This window comes from Palaemon carinicauda, chromosome 41 (genome assembly GCF_036898095.1).
Source record: "Palaemon carinicauda isolate YSFRI2023 chromosome 41, ASM3689809v2, whole genome shotgun sequence".
Lineage (NCBI taxonomy): Eukaryota > Metazoa > Arthropoda > Malacostraca > Decapoda > Palaemonidae > Palaemon > Palaemon carinicauda.
This window is the reverse complement of record NC_090765.1, coordinates 29,611,960-29,639,459: the sequence shown is the minus strand read 5'-3', so window position 1 is coordinate 29,639,459 and position 27,500 is coordinate 29,611,960. Positions and strand designations below refer to the sequence as shown.

At 34.2% G+C, this 27,500-nt stretch overlaps 2 protein-coding genes across 8 annotated transcripts in view; one reads left to right on the top strand and one right to left on the bottom strand.

The window, feature by feature from the left end:
* LOC137632490 (fatty acid hydroxylase domain-containing protein 2-like) overlaps positions 1–27,420 on the top strand; it is a 30,530-nt gene extending 3,110 nt beyond the window's left edge. The window contains exons 2-7 of the mRNA XM_068364452.1: positions 5,106–5,274; positions 8,450–8,553; positions 15,286–15,431; positions 19,435–19,616; positions 20,162–20,434; positions 26,907–27,420. Coding sequence (XP_068220553.1) covers positions 5,111–5,274; positions 8,450–8,553; positions 15,286–15,431; positions 19,435–19,616; positions 20,162–20,434; positions 26,907–27,084 — 1,047 coding nt within the window. The 5' untranslated portion in view covers positions 5,106–5,110 and the 3' untranslated portion in view covers positions 27,085–27,420. The remainder of the gene's footprint in view (positions 1–5,105; positions 5,275–8,449; positions 8,554–15,285; positions 15,432–19,434; positions 19,617–20,161; positions 20,435–26,906) is intronic.
* The window catches only part of LOC137632488 (F-box/WD repeat-containing protein 2-like), a 477,230-nt gene that overhangs the window by 61,514 nt on the left and 388,216 nt on the right, over positions 1–27,500 (bottom strand). Inside the window, exon 1 of one of the 7 annotated variants that reach the window (XM_068364447.1) lies at positions 19,317–19,339. The exons of the other annotated variants lie outside the window; for them this stretch is intronic. Within the exon in view, the coding sequence (XP_068220548.1) occupies positions 19,317–19,319 (3 nt within the window). The 5' untranslated portion in view covers positions 19,320–19,339. Of the gene's footprint in view, positions 1–19,316; positions 19,340–27,500 lie in introns of those variants that run through there. 7 annotated transcript variants of the gene reach the window in all.

Sequence of the window (27,500 nt, the reverse complement as noted above, 5' to 3'; positions counted from 1 at the left end):
CGTAACCAGAGAAGGGTTAAATGTAGTACTATATGATCAACAAGTCTCTAGTGGTAGTATCTCAACGGGTGGCTGGTGCTTAATCTTGTGTGTGTATGTATGTATCATCTCCTACTACACCTATTGACGCAAGGGCCTCGGTTAGATTTCCTCAGTCGTCTCTCTCTTAATTAAAAGATTATATGGGTAAGACAATAGGAAGATAGGAGTTAAACTTGTGATGAGGAATATATATGATCAAGGAATGGATAAGAGTACGATAAGTAAAAACCTTTTTCTTTTTTCTTCCTCTAGAAAAAAGAAAAAAGATTTTACTTCCCGTACTCTTATCCATTCCTTGATCATATATATTCCTCACCACAAGTTTAACTCCTGTCCTCCTATTGTCTTACCCATATAACCTTTTAATTAACATATTTGGCCTTTTTTCACTGGATCCCAAGTCTTTGTGAAACTACAAGTATAACACTTTCTCAAGCCCTACAATTTACAAACACTTCTAGACACAATAACTCTTTGTTCTTCCTACTCCTACACAGACTACCTTTCACTTTTAATAAAGTGTATTTCTACCGCATAAACGCTCATTCAAAACGTCAAGAAAAAGTATTTTCTTTTTTGTTATTCAATACCGATAGTGCTATAGCCTCTGTACCATGGCCTTCCACTGTCTTGGGTTAGAGTTCTCTTGCTTGAGGGTACACTCGGGCACACTATTCTATCTAGTTTCTCTTTCTCTTGTTTTGTTGAAGTTTTTATTGTTTATATAGGAAATATTTACTTTAATGTTGTTACTATTCTTAAAATATTTTATTTTTCCTTGTTTCCTTTCCTCACTGAGCTATTTTCCCTGTTGGGGCCCCTGGGCTTATAGCATCCTGCTTTTCCAACTAGGGTTGTAGCTTAGCATTTAATAATAATAATAATAATAATAATAATAATAATAATAATAATAATAATAATAATACTAAGTATAGAGCTGCGAACAGCACGTCCTGTATATTTTGTGACTTACTACACGGAGGAGTAAGGATGCCAATTTGTAACATTTTCCAAGCTTCCAAGAGAAGCCAAATGGCGATTGACTAATTTTATATCGATTTAAGTTACGTACATTCGAATCATATCATCGGTGGAGGCACATCATATATACTGTAGTTCCCCTTTTGTAATGGTATACCCTAAGTTGAGTGAATTCGATGATCCAAGAACTATTTGTGGCTTTATATATATAGATAGATTTATATATATATATATATATATATATATAGAGAGAGAGAGAGAGAGAGAGAGAGAGAGAGAGAGAGAGATTTATATATATATATATATATATACACACATATACATACATACATACATACATACATATATATATATATATATATATATACATATACATATACATATATATACACATAAATATATACATATATAAATACATTTACATATATATACATATACATTTTATATATATATATATATATATATATTGTACCTAAATACAAACATGCAACCTTTTGATATCAAAGCAAGTCGTTATGAATGTGGTTGCTAACTTCACTCTCTTTTCATGACCCCGGCAAATGACAATACCCCTTCACAGTTGGGTGCACATGTAAGTGTCCGAATATAATGTGTAATGCGGGATTTAAACGGTCGAACCCGGTTTGTCGAACCCGGCTGTCAAACCTGCATGTCAAACGGTTCGAAGAGGTGAAGTCAGACACAAATGCAAAAGGTTTGTGGACAATGAAGGGGGCACTAAAGTTAGGTGAGGACAGAATTTCTTCGAACCGTTCGACAACCAAATACCCCCAAATACTTGTCTATGAAACTGCGTTCGACGAACCGTTCGAGCCTATATGTAAAAAGCTTAATGTAATAAATAAAATACTTACCATTAACTAATCCAATTTTAGCTCCCCTTTACCATATATAGATCTTTATTACAAGAACACTTCATCTAACAATAAATAACACCATTCAAATACAGAGAAACAGAGTCAAAAAGTGAATTTATTTTTTCTTTTTCTTTGCTTTTTCGAAAATCGATGACTTTACTTGATTTTGTAAAAATGTTTTATTCGATTTACCTGAAGGAAAGACTAAAGAATAATGAAAACTAGAAACCGGAAAAATGAAAATAATTAACACTGATTGCTTAAATGTTCAACAATAATGAAGAAAAATAAAGATAAACATTACTATCTTTACTATTATTATTTACACACATATATACATACATGCATACATACATACATACATGCATATATATATATATATATATATTTATATTTATATATATATATATATATATATAGATAGATAGATATATAAATGTATATATATATATATCTATCTATATATATATATATATATATATATTTATATTTATATATATATATATATATAGATATATATATATATAAATGTATAAATATATCTCTATATATATATATCTATATATATATATATATATATATCTATATCTATCTATCTATCTATATATATATATATATATATATATTTATATATTTAAAGTCATAAAGAGTTTTTTCATCTCAAATTTATTCCGCTCAAAAAAAATTTAAAAAAATAAAAAAATAAAACTGACGGTTGGTTATTAAAACCACTCTGCTTTTAAGAGAGATGAGTTTTCTGCCTAGTAAATACTCTTCTCGAATTCAGGTTTATACTTCAAAACTCGAAATGATCTCACCTCCTCCAATTGGTAAGTTTCTAACACCTGGCTGTTTATGATAGCTAATTGCACACGTGACTTTCATGCGTTCAATAATTAAGCAAGAGATTGATCTTAATACTGAATTCACTCGACATGAAGGGAATTCGAAAATACTATGTCTCAATATCTAATATAAATATTAATCAATATATATATATATATATATGTATATATATATATATATATATATATACACACATATATATGCATACACACACACATATATATGCATACACACACACACACACACATATATATATATATATATATTAGTCAGGGAGTGGATAGTTATGACGAAGAATCAGTAAGCACGAAAATATATTCTTACATAAATGTAAAAACACAGCAAACATCCAAAAACCCATGACAACAGATGTGATAATCGTGTCTGCTAGAGTGGTTTTAATTTGTAGATAATGAATGAAGGGAAGGAAAGATATCAAATTGTACACAGGAACAAGTACTTCATATTAATTTACCTTAACCTCTTTCCAGCAGACGAACCTTGTGACCTAAACTGCCCCAATGATACAACCTTCACGGAAGTTCATGCAATAGTTCTGTTTTGTTTATTATTCGATATTTTACTTGTTTACAGTATGAAATCTTTCATTTTTTAGAGTAGTAACAACTTGTCTGTGTAAACAATGTTTCTAATTACTTTGGATCAATTGTTACAGTATGAAATCTTTCCGTTTTTAGAGTATTAACAACTTGTCTGTGTAAACAATGTTTCTAATTAATTTGGATCAAATGGGTCATCCATGAAGCTAGGGAGGCTTTCAGTTCAAGAGTACCCGCAGTTACTTTACGAAATAAATGTTATGATTTTGGGCAGCAAGATGGAATAGTAGAACACTAAAAAGTAGGTGCATCTAGGTTCCAGAGGGACTCAGGAAGTAATGGCTATAGCGTACGGCGTTTTGAACAATTTCTACTTAATACCCTAAATAATGTTTATTCCTGAAACTTTCTACTTAATACTTTAAATATAGTTTATTCCTGAAACTTTCTACTTAATACCCTAAATAGAGTTTATTCCTGAAACTTTCTACTTAATACCCAAATATAGTTTATTCCTGAAACTTTCTACTTAATACCCTAAATATAGTTTATTCCTGAAACTTTCTACTTAATACCCAAATATAGTTTATTCCTGAAACTTTTAAACGTTTTCTAAATGGTACGAATAATCTTTAACCTTATGATTTTCATTTTGCTCAAAATCAGCGTTGCTTTTTCAAGCGTTATTTTGTTCTTAATCATAACTTCCTATTAACAGATTACTTGTAACTATTAATCAGTGATCAGTGACCATATCTCCAGGGGCGCATAATTTAGAGATTCGCTGCCAAGGAGTACATTACAAGCAAGAACTATATGGTTACAGGAGTCTTGGAAATAATCTTATAACCTCCTATCTAATCTGAGAGGGAGGGAGGTTGGTGGTGGTGATGGTGGGAGAATGTAGCCTCTCTCTCTCTCTCTCTCTCTCTCTCTCTCTCTTTTGGGGGTGTGGGAGGAAGGGAGGGTGGTGGTGGTGATGGTGGGACAATGTAGCCTCTGTCCCTCACTCCCCCTCCGCCCAAACTCTCTCTCTCTCTCTCTCTCTCTCTCTCTCTCTCTCTCTCAACTGTGGGTGTGGGAGAGAGGGAGGGTGGTGGTGGTGATGAAGGGAGAATGTAGCCTCTGTCCCTTCCTCCCACTCCCAACTAAACACACTCTCTCTCTCTCTCTCTCTCTCTCTCTCTCTCTCTCTCTCTGGGGGTGTGAGAGGGAGGAAGGGAGTACATTACAAGCAAGAACTATATGGTTACAGGAGTCTTGGTAATAATCTTATAACCTCCTATCTAATCTGAGAGTCTTATAAATGACCACAAATCACCAAGAGATAGGCATATTGTCATCAGATAACAGTTGAACTTGTTCAGGTAGGGTCTTCGGAAGATTATATTTAGGCTACATTATTTCATATATTTACAAACAATTTTGTGATCTGATTTTTCGATTCTATCAAGTATCTTAAACGAAATATTTTCAACATATTTCAACCTCTTTTCACCAAATTATTTTATATAAATATATTTCATAACAAACATTCTACCCATGCTCCACCTACCTAGTCTAAACACATTCCATTGTTGCCCTAATAGTTTTGTCAACTTTCTTATTCACTCCTTCAATCTATATCCTACCAAACACCTTCCCTGGTATACCAAGTAAAGCGATGCCCCAATAACTGTTGCTGATATCTTTACCTTAATACAATGGAACAATATTGCAACTATATTGCACAGCACACTACTAAATCAACTGTATTATGCAACTTACAATACTAAAAAGCAGATTTTTTTCGTTTCAGAAAGGATGGAGGAAACTTTGAGAAAACCCCATAGAGAAAAGGAGTCCACTAATAAGGAGATTGCGGAAATCGACGCGGAGGGAAGGGTGTGGTCTTCCCTCAAGAAGACCCTCGTCATCATAACTACAACTTCTGTGGTTCTTCTGGCCCTTAGGAATACTCTCACTTAGTAAGGATCTTTGTGTTTTAGAACTCCCCTCTCTCTCTCATTATTATTATTATTATTATTATTATTATTATTAGCATATATATATATATATATATCATATTATATATAAATAAAAAATATATATATATATACTGTACATTATATATATATATATATATACTGTATATATATATATATATATACTGTATATATATATACATATATATATATATATATATACTGTATATATATATATATATATATACTGTATATATATATACATATATATATATATATATATACTGTATATATATACATACATATATATATATATCATCATCATCTCCTCCTACGCCTATTGACGCAAAGGGTCTCTGTTAAATTTCGCCAGTCGTCTCTATCTTGAGCTTTAAATTCAATACTTCTAACTCATCATTTCCCAGTTCACGCTTTGCCTCTGCCATTCATGAGCGGCCTTTAAATCATCTTCTAGAGGCTTAGTTATATCAAACCTATTTACATTCCTGTTGGGTGCTTTCCGTTTTAATTTCAATGTGGCAATGAGGAGCTGGTGATCGCTACCAATATCTGCACCTATATAGCTTGCTACATTTCTCATTGTTCTCCCTCTCTTTTTATTAATGACTTTGTAATCTATTTGACTTTTGTTTAATTCGTCACATATTGAAGTCCATGGATATTTGTGGATGTCCTTGTGCCGGATAAGAGTATCTCTAATGACAAGATTGCTTTGTTGAACAGAAACTTATATAATGTGCTCTATTTTTATTTGCAACTAGGCCAAGGCCCTCAACACTCATCACATTCTCTATACCTTGATTATTCCTTTCAACTTTAGCATTGAAGTCACCAATCACAATTTTCATATATATATATATATATATATACATATATATATATATATATATATATATCATCATCATCATCATCATCATCATCATCTCCTCTTACGCCTATTGACGCAAAGGGCGTCTATTAGATTTTGCCAGTCGTCTCTATCTTGAGCTTTTAATTCAATACTTCTTCATTCATCATCTCCTACTTTAAATTTCATAGTCTTCCACCATGTAGTCCTAGGTATTCCAACTCTTCTAGTGCCTTGTGGAGCCCAGTTAAAAGTTTGGTGAACTAATCTCTCTTGGGGAGTGCGAGGAGCATGCCCAAACCATCTCCATCTACCCCTCATCATAATCTCATCCACATATGACACTCGAATAACCTCTCTTATAGTTTCCTTTCTAATCCTGTCCTGCCATTCAACTCGTAATATTCTTCTGAGGACTTTGTTTCAAATATACAATATCTATTGGATATTGCTTCACTGTCATACCACGACTCATATCCATACAGTAACACCGATCTCACTAAACTAATATATAACCTGATTTTTATATGTAATTTCAGGCGATTGAAAGATTATTTTGTAGAATGTGACATGGAGAAGCAAAACCTGATGAATGGGAATTATGGGTGATGGTGAAAATGGCTAAGAAAGGAGACATGACTGATTGCAATAATTACAGAGGCATCACACTTACGTCAGTTGACATGAAAATATATAGAATGGTTATTCTAAAGAGACTAGAGAGAAAGATTGATGAAAAGACGAGAGATGAACAAACAGGATTTAGAAAAGGTAGAAGTTGCACTGACCAATTTTTCATTTTGAGACATGTACAACAATGCATATGATATAGAAATCCACTTTTGATGGCATTTATGGATTATGAAAAAGCCTTTGATAGTGTGCACCTGCCAATTTTATGTTGACTCCTGCATTATTATGGAATTCGTCTTAAAAATGTAAATTTGATTAAGTCTGTTCATGAGCATAGTAAGTGCAAAGTTAATGTGAAGGGAGTCTTATCAAATGAATTTCCAGTGAACAGTGGAGCACTCAAAGGAAATGTGTTGTCACCAATGTTGTCCATCCTCCTCGTGGACCTTGTAATTTGTAGAACAGACAGAGATGGTGGAGAAGGGTTGGACTGGATTGGTAATAGGAATTTAGCAGACCTAGAGTATGCTAATGATGCTGTCCTTGTTAGCAGAACAACACAGGATTTGCAATGCTTGCTTACCAGAATGCATGAAATATCACACGAGCTTGGGTTGATGATAAATAGAAGAAAGACAGATGATGAGAACGGAGTATGCAATTGAAAATGAAATATCAATGAAAGGAGAAAGGATTAATGAGGTAGAATCATTAAAGTATTTAGGAACTATGATCTCCAATACAGGGTCTTTAGAATTAGAGACCCTGAGTCATGATATGACAATCAAACAATCTCCAATAGATTTAGTAGATTTGAGAACAGAGCCCTCAGAAGGATATTGGGAGTTAAATGGCAGGACAGAATTAGAAACTATAAGAGAGATTACTCGATAGCTATATGTGGATGAGGTCATGATGAGGGGTAGATGGAGATGTTTGGGCATGCTCTTTGCACTCCCCAAGAGAGATTAGTTCATCAAACGTTCAGCTGGGCTCCACAAGGCCCTAGAAGAGTTGGAAGACCCAGGCCTACATGGCTGAGGACTATGAAGCGCGAAGAAGGGGATGATGAATGAAGAAGTATTGAATTAAAAGCTCAAGACAGAGAAGACTGCCGAAATCTAACCTATGCCCTTTGTGTCAATAGGCGTAGGAGATGATGATGATGATGATGACGATGATGATTATGATTATATATATATATATATATATATACATATATATACACATATATATATATATATATATATACATAATATATATATATATATATATATATATAAGAATCTTGGCCAGAGCAAAGGCACTTATTATTTTTAATTACTTTTTGAGGAAAAGTATACATTCAATATTAAGAGATATTTGTGGATTAGGGAGACGTATGATAAACATGATTTGCAACCGTTGTGGAGTTGGGTTGACTTCGATTCCAAGTACCAACAATTAATTTCGACTAGAATATGTACACTAAGTTGCAGACAAGTATACCGTCAGAAAAGTTTGACTTTTTTTTTTAATAATATCCGTCAGTTACTTGAATATCTTAGAAAGTAAGGACTCGTGAACGTCTTAGCCCATTTAATCTTTGCACCAAATGAATGTGGCTTATTCTTTGTAAAATAAAAAATTAAACTTTTCTATAAATATTGCGATGTTGAAATTTCCTTAAATTTTCAGCCATCTGCAACATTTCTGGGGAGCATCTGGCAACTTCTGGCAACACCAATGGGATAAGATTCTTGATCTGTGTGGTCATGATGAATTCAATCTCCTCGTCTATGGTAAGTTAAGCGGAACTGCCATACAAGGGCAATTTCAGTCTAATCAACTAATATATATTTTTTTTTTCTATTTTCTATTACCAAAGGAAATGAAGTAGCATGAAATATATACATATATACACACACATATATATATATATATATATATATTATATATATCTATCTATATATATATATATATATATGCCTCTTAAAGTGTCGTAAAAGTAATTTTGAGATTTTGTCTCAATTCAATTTACACCCTCTGTACAATATATATATATATATATATATGTATATATATATATATACAGTATATATATATATATATATATGCCTCTTAAAGTGTCGTAAAAGTAATTTTGAGATTTCGTCTCAATTCAATTTACACCCTCTGTACAAGTTGTGCCAATAAATTGTATGGCTTTCAAATAATAAGTCATGCTGTACTTACAATTTAATTTCTAAGGTTAAAAAAAATGCATTCACCCAATGAAGTTGACATACGTAAACTTTTTCGGGTTTGGTTTAAAATTGTGTTGACTGCACTAAGTTGAACAGAACACATTATTTAAATTAGGAATTATCTGTAATTTATGTTGTCATTGTTAATGCTATTATCATTATCTCCGCCAATGAAGTTGGAAGGAGGTTATGTTCTAGCCCCTGTTTATCTGTTTGTGAACAACTTCTAGGCCCCAATTTTACTCACAGAGAAGTGAAATTTTCAGGGAATGATTTTTATGTTGAGACGTGGAAGTGATTCAATTTTGAAAGTCCTAAGTCAAAGGTCAAGGTCAAGGAGAAGGTCGACCGGATAAAATCAAACCTTAACCCCAAGCTCGCACTCGGTTGTCACACAGACTTCAAATACTCCTACGGTTTAAATTGATTCTGGGAGAGGGGAGCTGGTTTCGAGAAATAAGCTGCGGTGGCGGAGGTCTGCACTCTCAGAGTGTCTTTCTAGTTATTATTATCATTACGAGCCCATCTGCAACCCTCGTAGGAAAAAGGGAACGCTGTAAGCATCTAAGCCCCTATAAGGAAAGCAGCACAGTACGAAAAATAAACTGAGAGGCGAAGGATAAACAAAAAGAAAAAGAAAAAGAAAAAGAAAACATCTAGATAAGGTAAACTTATTAAAACAAATAACAAAAAAAAAAAAAACTCAACATAAAAGCATTTGCACCAAGTTTGAACCCGTGAAGTTTTCAATTGCATTATCACTAGTTTATCAGATTCATTATATAATGCACATTTTGGTAAAGGGAGAAATGAACTTTTAGTAAACTGTGCGCTAGTGAACTTCACACCACATAAAGCAAGACTTAGAATGATCTGCACATCTTGGGAAGATATGACATTTGATGTGTGGTGGATCGTATAGTCTTGGGAAGATATGACATTTGATTTCAAATTATCATGAAAAGAATTATGGAAAAGAGAGGAAGCCATTGAAGAAAAGACGAAAGGAATGAATTAGCACAACTAATTAGCTACTTATCAATCAGTCTCGTTGCTAATTCAATCTAGAATTTTATCATCAGGGGAAACACGTAATTGGAAATGATGCAAAGGACTCATAGAAGGAAATGATGGCCATGTAGGCCCGGGCCTCCCAACTCTTCTAGTGCTCAAGCTTAAAGCAAATTTCAAAGGAAAATACACAGAAGATATGTGTGACCTATGCAAAGAAGAAAATAATACAGAACATTTTTTTTTCATGTCCAAAATTAGGACAATTAATGTAACAAGACATGAGGATAGGTTGCAAAATACTAGTAGGGATCAGGTTGCTTATATAAGTAGAGCAATGCATATGAAAGACGAAGTTAAAAGGTCCGAACTGACCACAATAAGTTGCCAAAACTGATGATAGCAAGGTGTTATACCAACTGATTTCAAGGTAGAATGAGATAAAAGTAAAGATTAAGAATTTCATTAAAATGTTGTTTATGGTACAGGTAAAAAAACCCTTAATTGCAGTAATGAGTTATAAGCTTAAATGCTTTGCACATATTTTATACGATAGAGTGTACGCACACTTATTTTGTGGAGTGAATAGTTAGGAACCAGGATGGAAAAAATTGCACATAAAGCTAAGCATCGTTTAATTTCAAGGTTAGCAATAAGGAATTTAATAAATCCACTTCAAGTCGATTTGGAAGACGAAAATCGAAATGAAGCAAACTCACAAATATCGATAAGGCGCTGCTCATTTTGTGGGTGAATGAATGAATGAATGATTTAAAGTTTTCAGGCATCCTGACATCTAATGTCATTGACGCCGGTAACATTTAATTTATGTATACAAAAGTAAAAAATGAAATAAAAAAAATAAAATAAAAGAGTATTCAATTAAAATCATAAAAATTGAGTGTCATAAAAGTTAAATATTTTTCAGAAGACCTGCTTCTGAAAGAAATCTAAAAATGCCACTTGCATGGTAGGACACATCATTTCCAAGAATCTTGGCAAGGATGAACCTGCCACCCTTACCTCGAGCCTCAAACAAATATCTATTCCGCAAGATGTTATGTGGGATTCTGTAAAGGATTCAAAACACGTTTGAAGACTATGATTTCATTGAGCATTCATCCTGAGGAGGAAAGCTAACCGCAGAAGAGGATTGATTTTATCGAGTAATCCAGAGTTCCGTGACGGGTAACTCGCAAACAAGTCGAAAAGCTGGATCCATATTATGCTTAACATAAAATTTCATAAAAGAATCGAAAATTGACTTCCGGTTAATCCATCCATCCATCCATATACCAAGGCACTTCCCCCAATTTTGGGGGGTAGCCGACACCAACAATGAAACAAAACAAAAAGGGGACCTCTACTCTCCGGTTAATACCAACCTATTTTTCCTCTACTCTCCGGTTAATACCAACCTATTTTTCCTCTACTCTCCGGTTAATACCAACCTATTTTTCCTCTACTCTCCGGTTAATACCAACCTATTTTTCCTCTACTCTCCGGTTAATACCAACTTATTTTTCCTCTACTCTCCGGTTAATACCAACCTATTTTTCCTCTACTCTCCGGTTAATACCAACCTATTTTTCCTCTACTCTCCGGTTAATACCAACCTATTTTTCCTCTACTCTCCGGTTAATACCAACCTATTTTTCCTCTACTCTCCGGTTAATACCAACCTATTTTTCCTCTACTCTCCGGTTAATACCAACTTATTTTTCCTCTACTCTCCGGTTAATACCAACCTATTTTTCCTCTACTCTCCGGTTAATACCAACCTATTTTTCCTCTACTCTCCGGTTAATACCAACCTATTTTTCCTCTACTCTCCGGTTAATACCAACCTATTTTTCCTCTACTCTCCGGTTAATACCAACCTATTTTTCCTCTACTCTCCGGTTAATACCAACCTATTTTTCCTCTACTCTCCGGTTAATACCAACCTATTTTTCCTCTACTCTCCGGTTAATACCAACCTATTTTTCCTCTACTCTCCGGTTAATACCAACCTATTTTTCCTCTACTCTCCGGTTAATACCAACCTATTTTTCCTCTACTCTCCGGTTAATACCAACCTATTTTTCCTCTACTCTCCGGTTAATACCAACCTATTTTTCCTCTACTCTCCGGTTAATACCAACCTATTTTTCCTCTACTCTCCGGTTAATACCAACCTATTTTTCCTCTACTCTCCGGTTAATACCAACCTATTTTTCCTCTACTCTCCGGTTAATACCAACCTATTTTTCCTCTACTCTCCGGTTAATACCAACCTATTTTTCCTCTACTCTCCGGTTAATACCAACCTATTTTTCCTCTACTCTCCGGTTAATACCAACCTATTTTTCCTCTACTCTCCGGTTAATACCAACCTATTTTTCCTCTACTCTCCGGTTAATACCAACTTATTTTTCCTCTACTCTTCGGTTAATACCAACCTATTTTTCCACCGGGTCCCGGTTAAATTAAATCATGGCCCGAAATGATAATAGGGGAAAATGTGCGTCGGTACAATTGAATGATTTGATTAATTAAGAACAATAGTTAAAAGTCTCTAAGTCATAAAAATATTTTAAGCTCGTCTACAATCATCATCAGTCTTGCGCAGTCATGTGTGATCTGCTTTTCTTAAAAGTAGATACGACACCTTTAAATTGCGTGTACTCAACGATTAGCAACAAGAACAACTTATGATCAAATGCTGATTCATCCAATGCTAAATGAATGTCACGATGACATAAAATCTTAAAAAAAAAAAAAAAAAAAAAAAAAAAAAACATTTGCATATCTGCCCATGACTGGCTGAGGTCATCACTTTTATCATCTAGTATTGATCAAGTACTGATACTGGCCCCCCTGGGAGATTGACAAGTAAAAAGGAAAGTTAATCGGTGGTTCCTCTAAACTTATCAATCTTAAAGTACTTGATGATGATTACGGTACTTGTATTTGATGGGAAAAAAAAAAATGAAATTAAACATGACCTTTAGAAGTCACAGATGTCATGATGAATTTGATCCTTTGTTTTTATAACTTTCTTATATATTGGCACATCATGACTTACTATAGATTTAAGCTTTAGTGGCCTGCAGTGATATAATTACAACATAGATGCAATGCAAAACAACATACAGTTTCTATAAAAATGGCATCACTAAAAAAAAAAAAAAAAAAAAAAAAAAAAAAAAAAAAAAAACTCTGATTTAAAGATCACTCAAGAATGGCAAGGGACAGTGACGATACCCTATAGACTGACCATATCGCTACCTCATTGCAAGAGGGTCGTAACTCCAAATTTGCTAGTTTTGAGTTATATGGTGTATAAGATTGCCGAATTGATTCTGCATCTTTTGGTAAAAGAGTCGTAAATCTAGGTGAATTAGCGGCTGAGAGATGGCACTAAGAAGATTTGTGAAACATGATCAAATGCATAGGACTTAGCAACTTTCAAATGCGTCTCCTGAAAAATCAGGAATTTGGAGTTACGACCCTCTTGCAATGAGGTAGCGATATATCCATATGATCAGCGCCCAATCCGTCCCTCCACCCAAGTTAGGACTAAGGAGGATCAGGCATTGGCCGCTGTTGAATCAGCATGAAGCTCCAACACTCCCATCTCTAGGATGGTGAGGTTGAAGACACAACAAGAAACTATCGAGTTTCAGCTTGACTCGATCTCCCGTCCAGCGGAACGCCAGGCATGGACGTTTCCAATATGCCACTCTAATTGTAATAAAACAATAAAAAAAGTAATATCCAACAACAATCATCATTTGAATAATAAAAAAAAAGAACATCGATGAATGAAATAACAAATAATATGACAACCTGAGAAAAAAAATAGTAATCACGTCAGTCTGATAATAATATGTGGGCGAATTCCTTCATGATTGCTGCTTCAACTAAGCTCTCGTAGCATATCCAAACTATCATATAGGGCTTGACAACATGCACCAAAATAACATAATTCACTTGAGATCGAACCTTTTCTCCAATGCTACATGTCCGTAAGTCTTTTTCATTGTTAAAACATTGAGATGATCAATCGAGAACTCAATGAGTTATTTTTTCACTTATATAAGTGCATGCTTTAACTATACTCAATTTTTTTTAATGAAGCGCATTTGCACCAACTCGCAGCGGTGCCCTTTTAGCTCGGAAAAAAGTTTCCTGCTACCTGATTGGTTAGAATTATCTTGTCCAACCAATCAGCGATCAGGAAACTTTTCCGAGCTAAAAGGGCACCCTGCGAGTCGGTGCAAATCTGCCTCGCTAAAAAGAATTGACTCTAGGGACAAGAGTGACGCATTTGATCATCCAATAAAGGATATTTGGTTACTTTCAACAAGAGATGCGGGAGATGTGTGTGTGTGTGTGTGTGTGTGTGTGTGTGTGAATACGTGCATGGTTGCATCGTACACATCTTTATCCATCCGTGTATCATTAATTATAAAAAGATGTATACCCTACAATTAAATATAATCAAAATTATAATTCCTGTTATATTTTATATTCTGGATACGCTCTTATAAAACAAGCATGCTAATTTCCAACAAAACAGGTACCACAAATGTGATTAAAGAGTGAAGGAAGTGAAAAAAAAATAGGAGTAATTATGATTATATAAATAATTAGCTCGAGAATACGGTGAATAATAAAATAGGCAAAGGTTTGTGATCAATCGAATTAAAAGAAAGAAAACTATAATTTAAGACTGTGAAAGATTACGGCACACACGCTACGGCTCAGGAGAGAGAGAGAGAGAGAGAGAGAGAGAGAGAGAGAGAGAGAGAGACTCACAACACAAAATCATATGTATGAATCTAATGAAATATAAATGACCATCTAACCATCGAAACAGAGAGAGAGAGAGAGAGAGAGAGAGAGAGAGAGAGACTCGCAACACAAAATCATATGTATGAATCTAATGAAATATAAATGACCATCTAACCTTCGAAACAGAGAGAGAGAGAGAGAGAGAGAGAGAGAGAGAGACTCGCAACACAAAATCATATGTATGAATCTGATGAAATATAAATGACCATCTAACCTTCGAGAGAGAGAGAGAGAGAGAGAGAGAGAGAGAGAGAGAGACTCACAACACAAAATCATATGTATGAATCTGATGAAATATAAATGACCATCTAACCTTTGAAAGAGAGAGAGAGAGAGAGAGAGAGAGAGAGAGAGAGAGAGAGACTCACAACACAAAATCATATGTATGAATCTAATGAAATATAAATGACCATCTAACCTTTGAAACATTCCTCTCAGGTCCAGCAATCATGAGTTATTGCGTTTACTGGGGGGTCGGGACCCTGTACCTTCTCCTGGACGTGACGAGCCTCCATTCATTCGCAAAGAGATACAAGATGCAGCCTGGCACTAACGAACCTCCGCAGTTTCGAGCTCTACTCAAGGTGAGAAGTAGCAAAGGTATAGCGAGGAAAACGATGTCACTTATAGAAATATGTATATTATGTCGACACTATAGTCCATTTCTTTTAGCAATGCATATTTGCACCGACTCGCAGCGGTGACCTTTTAGCTCGGAAAAGTTTCGTGATCGCTGATTGGTTGGAATTATCTTGTCCAACCAATCAGCGACCCGGAAACTTTTCCGAGCTAAAAGGGCACCGCTGCAGGTCGGTGTAAATATGCATCGCTAAAAGAAATGGACTATAGTGTATACCCGAGCCGTCAAAAATGACGTCTATATTTAGACAGACACACACAGATTCGCGCACAGATTCAACCACTCCCACCCCTTCCCGGTTTTCCAAACTACAACCCGCTGAAAAGGCAATTTGAGGGAGTGTGTGGTTTCCGAGTGTACGTTTCGGGGTAACCTCTTTCACCAGAGTATGATTATTTTCTCCCCCCTGAACGTGACAGAAAAGGAGTATATATATATATATATATATATATATATATATATATATATATATATATATATATATATATACTGTGTATATATATATGTATATATACTGTGTATATATATATATATATATATAATGAGATTGAAAAAATCAAATCCGACATTGGCTGGGTTAAGTAAAATTTTGAAATCAAATCGCCTGAAATTATATATACTGTATGGACATGAGTCGTAGTATGGCAATAAAACATTATCCAACAGATTTAGCATATATGAGAACAAAGCCCTCACAAGAATATTGGAAGTTAAAAGGCAGGACAGGATTAGAAATTAAACTATAAAAGAGATTACTTAAGTGCCATATGTGGATGAGATCATGGTAAGGGGTAGTTTGGGCATGCTCTTCGTACTCCGCAAGATATATTAGCTAAAAAAACTTTCAACTGGGCTCCACAAGGCACTAGAAGAGTTGGAAGATCCAGGCCTACATGGCTGAGGACTATGAAGCTTGCAGAAGGAGATGATGAATAGATAAGTATTGATTTAAAAGCTCAAGATAGAGACGACTGGCGAAATCTAATCCTTCCTCGATCCCCAGATAGGAAAAAAAACAATAAAAAAACAGTAACTATGTAGATATATAGATAACAATGATATTCAATTCTGTCTTTAAAGGTAGGGATTATTTCGTCTTTCTTTCATTAATAATGTTCAGAAGGTTCCATTAAATTTTTACATCTGGTTATCCATCACTTTTTTAGTCTTCCTGACCAAATAGGATGATAGCAATAATAATAACAGCCATAAAATTAATAATGAGTAAAAAAAAAAAACATAAATACCATGGGTAACACTAAATATGAAAACTTATAACAATTCCTTTTATTGAATTGGTTAACATCATTAATAGGAAAGATGTGTTTGCTCGGAACTAGCAAGGGGGTAGAAGTCCATTGACATGGCTACAACCGTTCCAATATGTCATTAAATTGTATTTAAATGTATTATTAAATGTATTGTCGTTTAACCCGACATTTCAATCAATCCCCTGTGATAATCCGGCATTCTTTGACCCCCTATCTTGTCCAAATGAGTCATTGATATCAATCAATGATGGGACCTCTGTTTTACACAAATAAAAACAAAATTGTTATCACTTTATATCTTTAAAGAGCTAGTTTTCATAATGTATGATTTTATGTCAACAAATAAGAAAGTTATCGAGTTATCAGAAATTTTATGTGAAATCTAACTTCAATATTTTCTAATCTAAAATCACAAACCTTATTTTTATCTTTACAAACAGGACTCTTCAAACTTAATTATGTTATCATTTTGTGATATCTTTCAAGAGCTTTCTTTAAAAAAGATGTATGATTTTATGTCAACGAATAAGAAAGTTATCGAGTTATCAGAAATTTTATGTGAAATCTAACTTCAATATTTTCTAATCTAAAATCACAAACCTTATTTTTATCTTTACAAACAGGACTCTTCAAACTTATGATAAACCAAGAACACGATTTCCCACATGTAAACATTTTTTTTAATTATGTTATCATTTTGTGATATCTTTCAAGAGCTTTCTTTAAAAAAGATGTATGATTTTATGTCAACGAATAAGAAAGTTATCGAGTTATCAGAAATTTTATGTGAAATCTAACTTCAATATTTTCTAATCTAAAATCACAAACCTTATTTTTATCTTTACAAACAGGACTCTTCAAACTTATGATAAACCAAGAACACGATTTCCCACATGTAAACATTTTTTTTAATTATGTTATCATTTTGTGATATCTTTCAAGAGCTTTCTTTAAAAAAGATGTATGATTTTATGTCAACGAATAAGAAAGTTATCGAGTTATCAGAAATTTTATGTGAAATCTAACTTCAATATTTTCTAATCTAAAATCACAAACCTTTTTTTCATCTTTACAAACAGGACTCTTCAAACTTATGATAAACCAAGAACACTATTTCCCAAATCTAAAGTATTTTTTTTAAATCATGTTATCATTTTATGATATCTTTTAAGAGCTTTCTTTAAAAAAGATGTATGATTTTATGTCAACTTAAAGTAATCAAGTTATCTTGTAAATTCTAATTTCAATATTTTCTTACCTAAAATTACAAACCTTTACATATATATATATATATATATATATATATATAGATATAGATATATATATATGAGCTTTCTTTAAAAAAGATGTATGATTTTATGTCAACAAATAAGAAAGTAATCAAGTTATCTTGTAATTTCTAACTTCAATATTTTCTTACCTAAAGTTACAAACCTTTATATATATATATATATATATATATATATATATATATATATATATATATATATATATATATATATATATATATATATATATATATATATACTATATATATATATATACATATTTATATATATATATATATATATATATATCTTTAATATAGCAACTATGCAAATCACAGAGAGTATTTTCAAAGTTATTTTATTTTAGACTTAGTGGTCAGAAGACTGCATCAGGTAAACTACCTTTATCCAGGGTCCTTTAAATATATTTATCTACAGGACCCAGTCTCTACCTATGGGAGATAGGACAACTCACTACCCGATTACCTTGATGATTACCTCTGTGTCGTTTCAAGATAGTTAGGAATACTTTCAATAACACTTTTTAATAAAAAGAAAGAATTATATATATCAATATATTATAATGAGATAAAAAAACGGTCCAGATTTACAACAAATTACAAAAGTATAATCAAATCAGTATTAGAGAGAGAGAGAGAGAGAGAGAGAGAGAGAGAGAGAGAGAGAGAGAGAGAGAGAGAGAGAGATTATTTTGTTACTGTTATCACCGCATTGTTACAGTCTTTTTCATCAGATATTTTATATTGTAAAATGTCAAATAGAAATACTATAACAATGTCTTTGGTTTCAAGTTTCAAAAGAAACAAAGAAAACAAAACTATAAGTTTACGACAGCAAACATAAAAGATATAACTGTATAAGAGAGAGAGAGAGAGAGAGAGAGAGAGAGAGAGAGAGAGAGAGAGAGAGAGAGAGAGAGACTTAACAGTAATGTTTAAATAAAGGTTTGATTTTCCATTTCCTAAATCCATAGAGATCTGGTAGGAAATTCCAATAATTGAAGCTTCCCCATCCATCATAATAGGTATTACATGTACTGCAAATAGTAATCACTTCGTCCTCGGTCAGTTCAAAGCTTATATTGCTACTGTATTTGTTGACGTGTAGCTGTACATTCGTTCTAAAGAACTTTAATTTCTTTGAAATTTGCAGATCAAATGCAACTATTTCTTCTTCTTCCTACAGTTAGGGTTGGATAAATATATAAATAAACATATGTAAATTAGAAATATCCAAAATGATAAGAAAAATATACAGGAATAAGCTTACCATACAGGCAGAGATTGTATCCTCACATTTCGTCTGACGAAGATTAAGGTTTGAAGCACCACCACGCCAGAAGCAGAGTCTCCCAATGCAGTCCTTTACCTCATTATTATCTTTGCAGACATTCGGATTGGTGAGCTTCAACCAGATCTTCGCTGGAGTTCCCTTTATGAGTGCAGGCTATTACCTCCTGCAGGTGAGGGGATATGACCGTTCGCAGCAGTTGCCAACATTCCACTGGGTACTTTTTGAGCTGTCCATCTATGTCCTCTTCATCGAAATTGGCTTCTATTACGCACACAGGTAGGGGCATCTGTCATCTCAAAAGAATGCTTTGCTTAATATATATATATATATATATATATATATATATATATATATATATATATATATATATATATATATATATATATATATATATATTGTATATTTAGATATATTAAACCCCATTTAAGATCTATGAACATGGGGTTAAAAGCGAAGAGTTTTGCAATTCATAGATAGCAACACATCAGCTTGTAAATTTATCATAATTCTTTTAAAGTTCTCCACACGATGTTTTACACTGAAATATGGCGTTGATTTTCAAACTAAGATAAAAATTCTAAGAATTATATATTCAAACCCAAATATTATGCTTCTAAGAATATTTTTCTGTTTGTGGCCTTTATCGAGAATATGGTGCCATTTTAAATTCACAGGCTTTAAAAATCCTTCACTGCATATCACTGTAGTTTCATACAATAACAAAAATTCTATATAAATATGAAGACTTCAATTATTTATCCTATTGAGTGTTGCAGTTTTATATAGTTTCATATAACTTAAATGTAGTTATATATTTGCAGGTTAATCCATCACCGTTCCTTGTATAAACACATTCACAAGATACACCATGAATGGCAGAGTCCCATAGTGTATTCAGCGTTATATGTCCATCCTCTAGAGTACACTTTTGGAAACATGGGGCCCGTGTTGCTCGGACCCTTGGTTCTTGGGTCCCACCCAGCCACGATGTGGCTCTGGAGTGCATTGGCTACAATGAACACTCTTAACGCTCACTGTGGATATCATCTCCCATTCTTCCCATCTCCTGAGGCCCATGATTTCCATCATCTCAAGTAAGTCAATTTTGTTATGTTCCTCAAGCATTAGGCACAACAGAAAATTTACTGGTTGTAATGATTAATAACACATTTGAATCTATGTGGATGAAGTTGGCTTTTAAGAACTATTAACTAGTGACTTCTTGACTTGACAGAAGTGGAAGATTACGCTTTCGGGTTTAATACCGTCTGTGAACTAGCTGGATCGTGTGAGAGAGAGAGAGAGAGAGAGAGAGAGAGAGAGAGAGAGAGAGAGAGAGAGAGAGAGAGAGAGAGTTTCAGGAGCTCTGACAGTATTTTAGCCCTTCTGCTTAAAAGATTTCTTGAATTCCTGAAAATCCTATGTACCTTTCGATAAATTCTTGATAATCCCATGTCCCCTTAGACGAATTCTTGGTAATCCCATGTACCCCTGGATGAATTCCTGATAATCCCATGAACTCCTGGATGAATTACTGATAATCCCATGAACTCCTGGATGAATTCCTGATAATCCCATGTACCCTTCGACGAATTCTTGATAATCCCATGTACCCCTGGATGAATTCCTGATAATTCCATGTACCCCTTGATGAATTCCTGATAATCCCATGAACTCCTGGATGAATTCCTGAAAATCCCATGTACACCTCGACGAATTCTTGATAATCCCATGTACCCCTGGATAAATTCCTGCTAATCCCATGTACCCCTGGATGAATTTTCTTGGTAATCACATGTACCCCTGGATGAATTCCTGATAATCACATGTACTCCTGGATGAATTCTTCCTAATCCCATGTACACCTCGACGAATTCTTGATAATCCCATGTACCCCTGGATAAATTCCTGCTAATCCCATGTACCCCTGGATGAATTTTCTTGGTAATCACATGTACCCCTGGATGAATTCCTGATAATCACATGTACTCATGGATGAATTCTTCCTAATCCCATATACCCCTGGATGAAATCTTGATAATCCCATGTACTCCTGGATGAATTCCTGATAATCCCATATACCCCTTGATGAATTCTTGATAAACCATATACACAAGGATGAATTCCTGATAATCTCATGTACTCCTTCATAAATTCCTGATATTCCCATGTACCCCTGAATGAATTCCTGATAATGCAATGTACTCCTGGATGAATTCCTGATAATCCCATGTATCCTCGATGAATTCTTGATAATCTCATGTACCCCTGGATGAATTCTTGATAATGCCATGTACTCCTGGATGAATTCATGATAATCCCATGTACCCCTGGATGAATTCCTGATAATCCCATGTACTGGATAAATTTCTGATAATACCATGTACTCCTGAATGAATTTTTAATAAGCCCATGTATCTCTGGATGAATTCCTGATAATCCCATGTATTCCTGGATGAATTTCTGATAATCCCATGTACCCCATGATGAATTCCTGACTCCTGGATGAATTCCTGATAATCCCATATACTCCTTGATGAATTCTTGATAAACCATATACACCAGGATGAATTCCTGATAATCTCATGTACTCCTGCATAAATCCCTGATGAATTCTTGATAATCCCATGTACCCTTGGACGAATTTCCGCTAGTCCCATGTATTCCTGGATGAATTACTAAGGATTCTATGTGCTCCTGGATGAATTCTTGATAACCCTATGTACTCCTGGATGAATTCCTGATAATCCCATGTACCATTGGAGGAATTCCTGATAATCCTATTTACTCTTGGATGAATTCCTGATAATCTCTTGTACTCCTAGATGAATTCTTGATAATCCTATGTACCCTTAGAGGAATTCCTGACAATCCCATGTACCCTAGGAGGAATTCCTGATAATCCTATCTACTCTTGGACGAATTCCTGATAATCCTTTGTACCCTTGGATGAATTCCTGATAGTCCCATGTACTCCTGGGTGAATTCCTGATAATTCGCGGTACCCTTGGATGAATTCCTGATTATCCCATGTATTCCTGGATGAATTCTTGATAATCCCATGTACCCTAGGAGGAATTCCTGATAATCCCATGTACCCTTGGAGGAATTCCTGATAATCCTACGTACTCTTGGATGAATTCCAGATAATCCCCTGTAAACTTGGATGAATTCTTGATAATCCCATGTACTCCTGGATGAATTCCTTATAATTCCCTGTACCCTTGGACGAAATCCTGATAATCCCATGTAGTCCTGGATGAATTCCTGATAATCCCATGTACTTCTGGATGAATTTCTGATAATCTGGATGAATTCCCGATACTACCGTGTACTCCTGGATGAATTCCTGATAATCCCATGTACTCCTGGATGAATTTCTGATAATCCCATGTACTCCTGGATGAATTCCTGATAATCCCATATAGTCCTGGATGAATTCCTGATAATTCCATGTACTCCTGGATGAATTTCTGATAATCCCACGTACTCCTGGATGAATTCCTGATAATCCCATATAGTCCTGGATGAATTCCTGATAATTCCATGTACTCCTGGATGAATTTCTGATAATCCCATGTACTCCTGGATGAATTCCTGATGATCTCATGAAACCTTGGATGAATTACCGATAATCCCATGTACTGCTGGATGAATTCCTGATAATTCCATGTACCCTTTCATAAAGCAGACCTTCCATAATTCGAGAGGGAATTCTTACCATAATTTCTAAACTATTGAGCCAATACAACAATATATTCACATGCTTCCATTTCCTTAACGCTTCACAAGAATATATCGGTATACAGTACAATTGTCTCAATAAATATTTTTTCCGTTAAGAATTTTTTTTTTTTTTTTTTTTTTTTTTTTTTTTTTTGGTGGGGAGAGAATATTCTGCGTTCATATTACTAGATTAAGGTTGTACTGATACTGCTTTCTTTTAAATCACACGCACAAAAATTAATCTGAACCCTCCAAACTCTCTTTATAAACGAGAAGCCACAAACTATACAATGCATGCACATGATTCGTGTGTACATGTACTTTCAAGCAACCAAATATGGGAACACTCGTAAATCCAGAAAAAAAATACTATGCAAGGAGACAAAAATAATTATAAATGACATTCATCCACTAATATGACTGGAGTGCTTCATAAACATACGAGGGTTATGAAATAGGTTGAGCCACCACGATCTCATATCAGAAATATCATAAATTCAGTTACAGGAAGTAATCATAATTTAGAAGATCATCTTCTGTTTTGTTTAGATATAAGAATAATTCATATGTAATAAAATAACTATATATACATGTAAAAAAATATTCATGTTATTTTTCATGTTGTATCGAACGAACAACCAACCGAATTCCTAAATAAATGTTATGAATAAAATGTAGATCTATATGAACATGTGAACGATCAATACTTTCATATTTGGTATGCACTGTAAATTTCATACAACACAGGCAAGAAGAGTTCTTATATTGATCTTAAACGGACCTAGACAGAAAGGGTGCATGTTTATTGTGATAATGATCTGGCAACAGTTGACACGAATGACGAGAATATCTAGGCAGCAGGACTCATAAATAGTGGTGGTACTTTAGTAATTCAAAGAATATCTAGGCAGCAGGACTCATAAATAGTGGTGGTACTGTAGTAATTCAAAGAATATCTAGGCAGCAGGACTCATAAAGAGTCGTGGCACGGTACTAATTCAAAGAATATCTAGGCAGCAGGACTCATAAATAGTGGTGGTACTGTAGTAATTCAAAGAATGTCTAGGCAGCAGGACTCATAAATAGTCGTGGTACTGTAGTAATTCAAAGAATATCTAGGCAGCAGGACTCATAAATAGTGGTGGTACTGTAGTAATTCAAAGAATGTCTAGGCAGCAGGACTCATAAATAGTGGTGGTACTGTAGTAATTCAAAGAATATCTAGGCAGCAGGACTCATAAATAGTGGTGGTACTGTAGTAATTCAAAGAATATCTAGGCAGCAGGACTCATAAATAGTCGTGGTACTGTAGTAATTCAAAGAATATCTAGGCAGCAGGACTCATAAATAGTGGTGGTACTGTAGTAATTCAAAGAATGTCTAGGCAGCAGGACTCATAAATAGTGGTGGTACTGTAGTAATTCAAAGAATGTCTAGGCAGCAGGACTCATAAATAGTGGTGGTACTGTAGTAATTCAAAGAATGTCTAGGCAGCAGGACTCATAAATAGTCGTGGTACTGTAGTAATTCAAAGCATGTTGAACAGAGAGCAATATTGTGTTCATATAACCCATGTTTATTTTGGCTTGCTCACCAACATGAACCTCTAACAGTGAGGCATTTGTTGACCGAATGCCCCAAATTATAACAACTTAAGGAATAGATATTTGTTTGAGGCTCGAGGTGAGGATGGCAGGTTCATCCTTGCCAAGATTCTTGGAAATGATGTGTCCTACTATGCAAGTGGCATTTTTAGATTTATTTCAGAAGCAGGTCTTCTGAAAACTATTTAACTTTTATGACATTCAACTTTTATGATTTTAATTGAATACTCTTTTATTTTTTATATTATGTTATTTTTTATCTTTGTATACATAAATTAAATGTTACCGGCGTCAATGACCTTAGATGTCAGGATGCCTGAAAACTTGAAATCAATCAATCAATCAATCACCAACATGATTGGTGAATTGGCTTTTATAAATGAAATATTCTATGGTCTCAAACCAGTAAATTATTTCAAATTTATCAATTAGAGGATTTACATTACGGGTCTTACTACAGACTTCAGAGAAAACGTTTAATTATAATAATCTAATCTAGTTCATTGTAGACGATGACGACATAAAGTTTCCTCAGATGATAAATGAAGTAATATGAGTTTTCAGACGTGGTGGCACTGCTCCTGCCCTCCATATGCATTGCTTTGGCTCACTAGCCTAATCCTGGAATTGCAAGCTTTGCTACATGTTGCAGATGTAAGCTGAGGCTTTTTGGGTTGTGGAGACTAGTTTGGTTTGCCTCTTCTGTGTATTTTTGTAGTGTGTGCTATAATGGAATTTTGCCTTTCTTTAAGATTGATTCAGTCTGGTCTTTGTACCTCTTCTTGAGGTGGCCAGGTCTTATTTTGTGTTCATTTCCTAAGTTTTTTGTAAAGAATCTGTTTTGAAGCCATTCATCGGGCATACGGATCATGAGATTAAGCCCAAGTAGTAGGCGTTCGGAGCCTAGCTTGCATGTTTGTGCATCCTGTTTAATCTATAATCTTTAAGGGTGGAATCCAATCTATCTTGGTGAGGCTCATAATTTCCTACAAACGGGAAGTACGAAAACGTTCCAGTTGCTTGAGACCACAGAGGAGAGTTGACACATAATGTATATTTTATTATACTACTACCTTAGTAGTCAGTCTCAGGCATTTCCTCTATAAATTCCTTGTTGCTAAGGTATTTAGAAAATGACACCACAGTTGTTCATCATTGATGGTGAAGACAGCCACAATCTGATTAGTTTAGTTTGCTGTATTAAACCTTACTTTTCTTGTATTTATGTACAAGTCAATTACTTGGAAAATTGAAGACTGGGATGTGGACCAAAATGGCAGTCACCAGAATATTGCAGGTTAATAAGTTGGCATGTTGATGTTTTGGGCTTGTAACCGTCTGGTGTTGAAAAAATGTAACTATCCATTCGGTATTCTAAATGGGTCCCATTTTCTCCTCTGAAGTTTTTTTTTTTTTTTTTTTTTTTTTCGCAATAAAGACATCATTAAGGAGCTGAAGAGACTGAACAAAACAAGAGCCAGATCGTCATCCTTTTCTATTCCCATTTCCAAGGGAAGAATGAGGACTCAAAGAAACTCGCTCCGACTTTAATTGGAATGATGGAGCTAAAGCATAGGTTCTAGGAAGACTTTACCCTTCTAATTTGGAATAAAACTAAAAGGATTAGGACATAAAAATTGTGTCTTACGAGTACATTGTTGGACACAACCTAGAATACTACTGACCTATCCCGTTCTAAAGCAATGTTGTCAGATAATTAAATTGTTTTCTTTCTAAGTATTTCATCCTCTCTAGTTAGTAAGGAACTCATAACGATTTATTCATAAATGATGCTGCACTATGGTTCTGTAATGACACACCAGATTAAACCAAGCAAATTAATACATTTGTCCCTGACTCGTAAATTTCTTCTTACAGTCCAACACTAAAACACTGGAATGTTCAAACAATATTTGACATTCATCTGCTTAACTGATGGATAGCAGTAGCCTATAATGTACGGAAATTGATATAAAGTTATTTGCCTTACAAAGATTAACTAGAACTAAGATCTTCCCGTTCAAAGAGAACCATGAAGAGATGTGTAACTTTATATGAATATTGCGATCTTGCACTTTCTTATGATGGTAAGGTTTCGTTCACAAAATAAAATGTTTTTTTTTAGTAAACAAATCCTTTTATAGTTGATAGCAGTGTATATTTATAAAAACATCATTACTAAAGAGGTAATAATAGTAATAATAATACTAATATGACTACCAATTCTCATCCCCAGATTCAACCAGTGTTATGGTGTTATGGGCATTTTGGATCACCTGCACGGCACAGACAAGAACTTCAGAGCCTCGCCTAATTACGCCCGACACCAGACCTTCCTTAACTTGACCCCACCCCGCCAGTTATACCCAGATGTAGATCCTGACGCAAAGGCCATTAAGGGCAAGACCTGCTGAGGATTCTCCATGGAAAGATGCTAACATAACAGGCTGGCCAAGAAGCCAAAAAAGAGTGAGAAGTAAAAAGGATTTTTAAATAATTAAAAAAACAGTAACCATCTCTTATAAATGAATTAGAATAAGATATATGGGTTTGTAATTCGTCCAGGGAGGAATTTCAGTTTAAAAATAATTTTGACAGTTTCAAGGTTATAGACACTGATATAAATACTAGATGTTGTTAAGAAGAAGCTTCATGGAAGGTCAATGTTTAATGCTATAATAGATAAAAAGGTACAAAAAAAATATCTTGTGTACTAGAATATGTTCAATCAAATAAATATGATCTACTTTTGTGATGTTTAAAAAGGTTCAAAACAACATATTTCAAAAATGTTAAAAATCAACACTAAATGCGTAATAATTGAAAATAG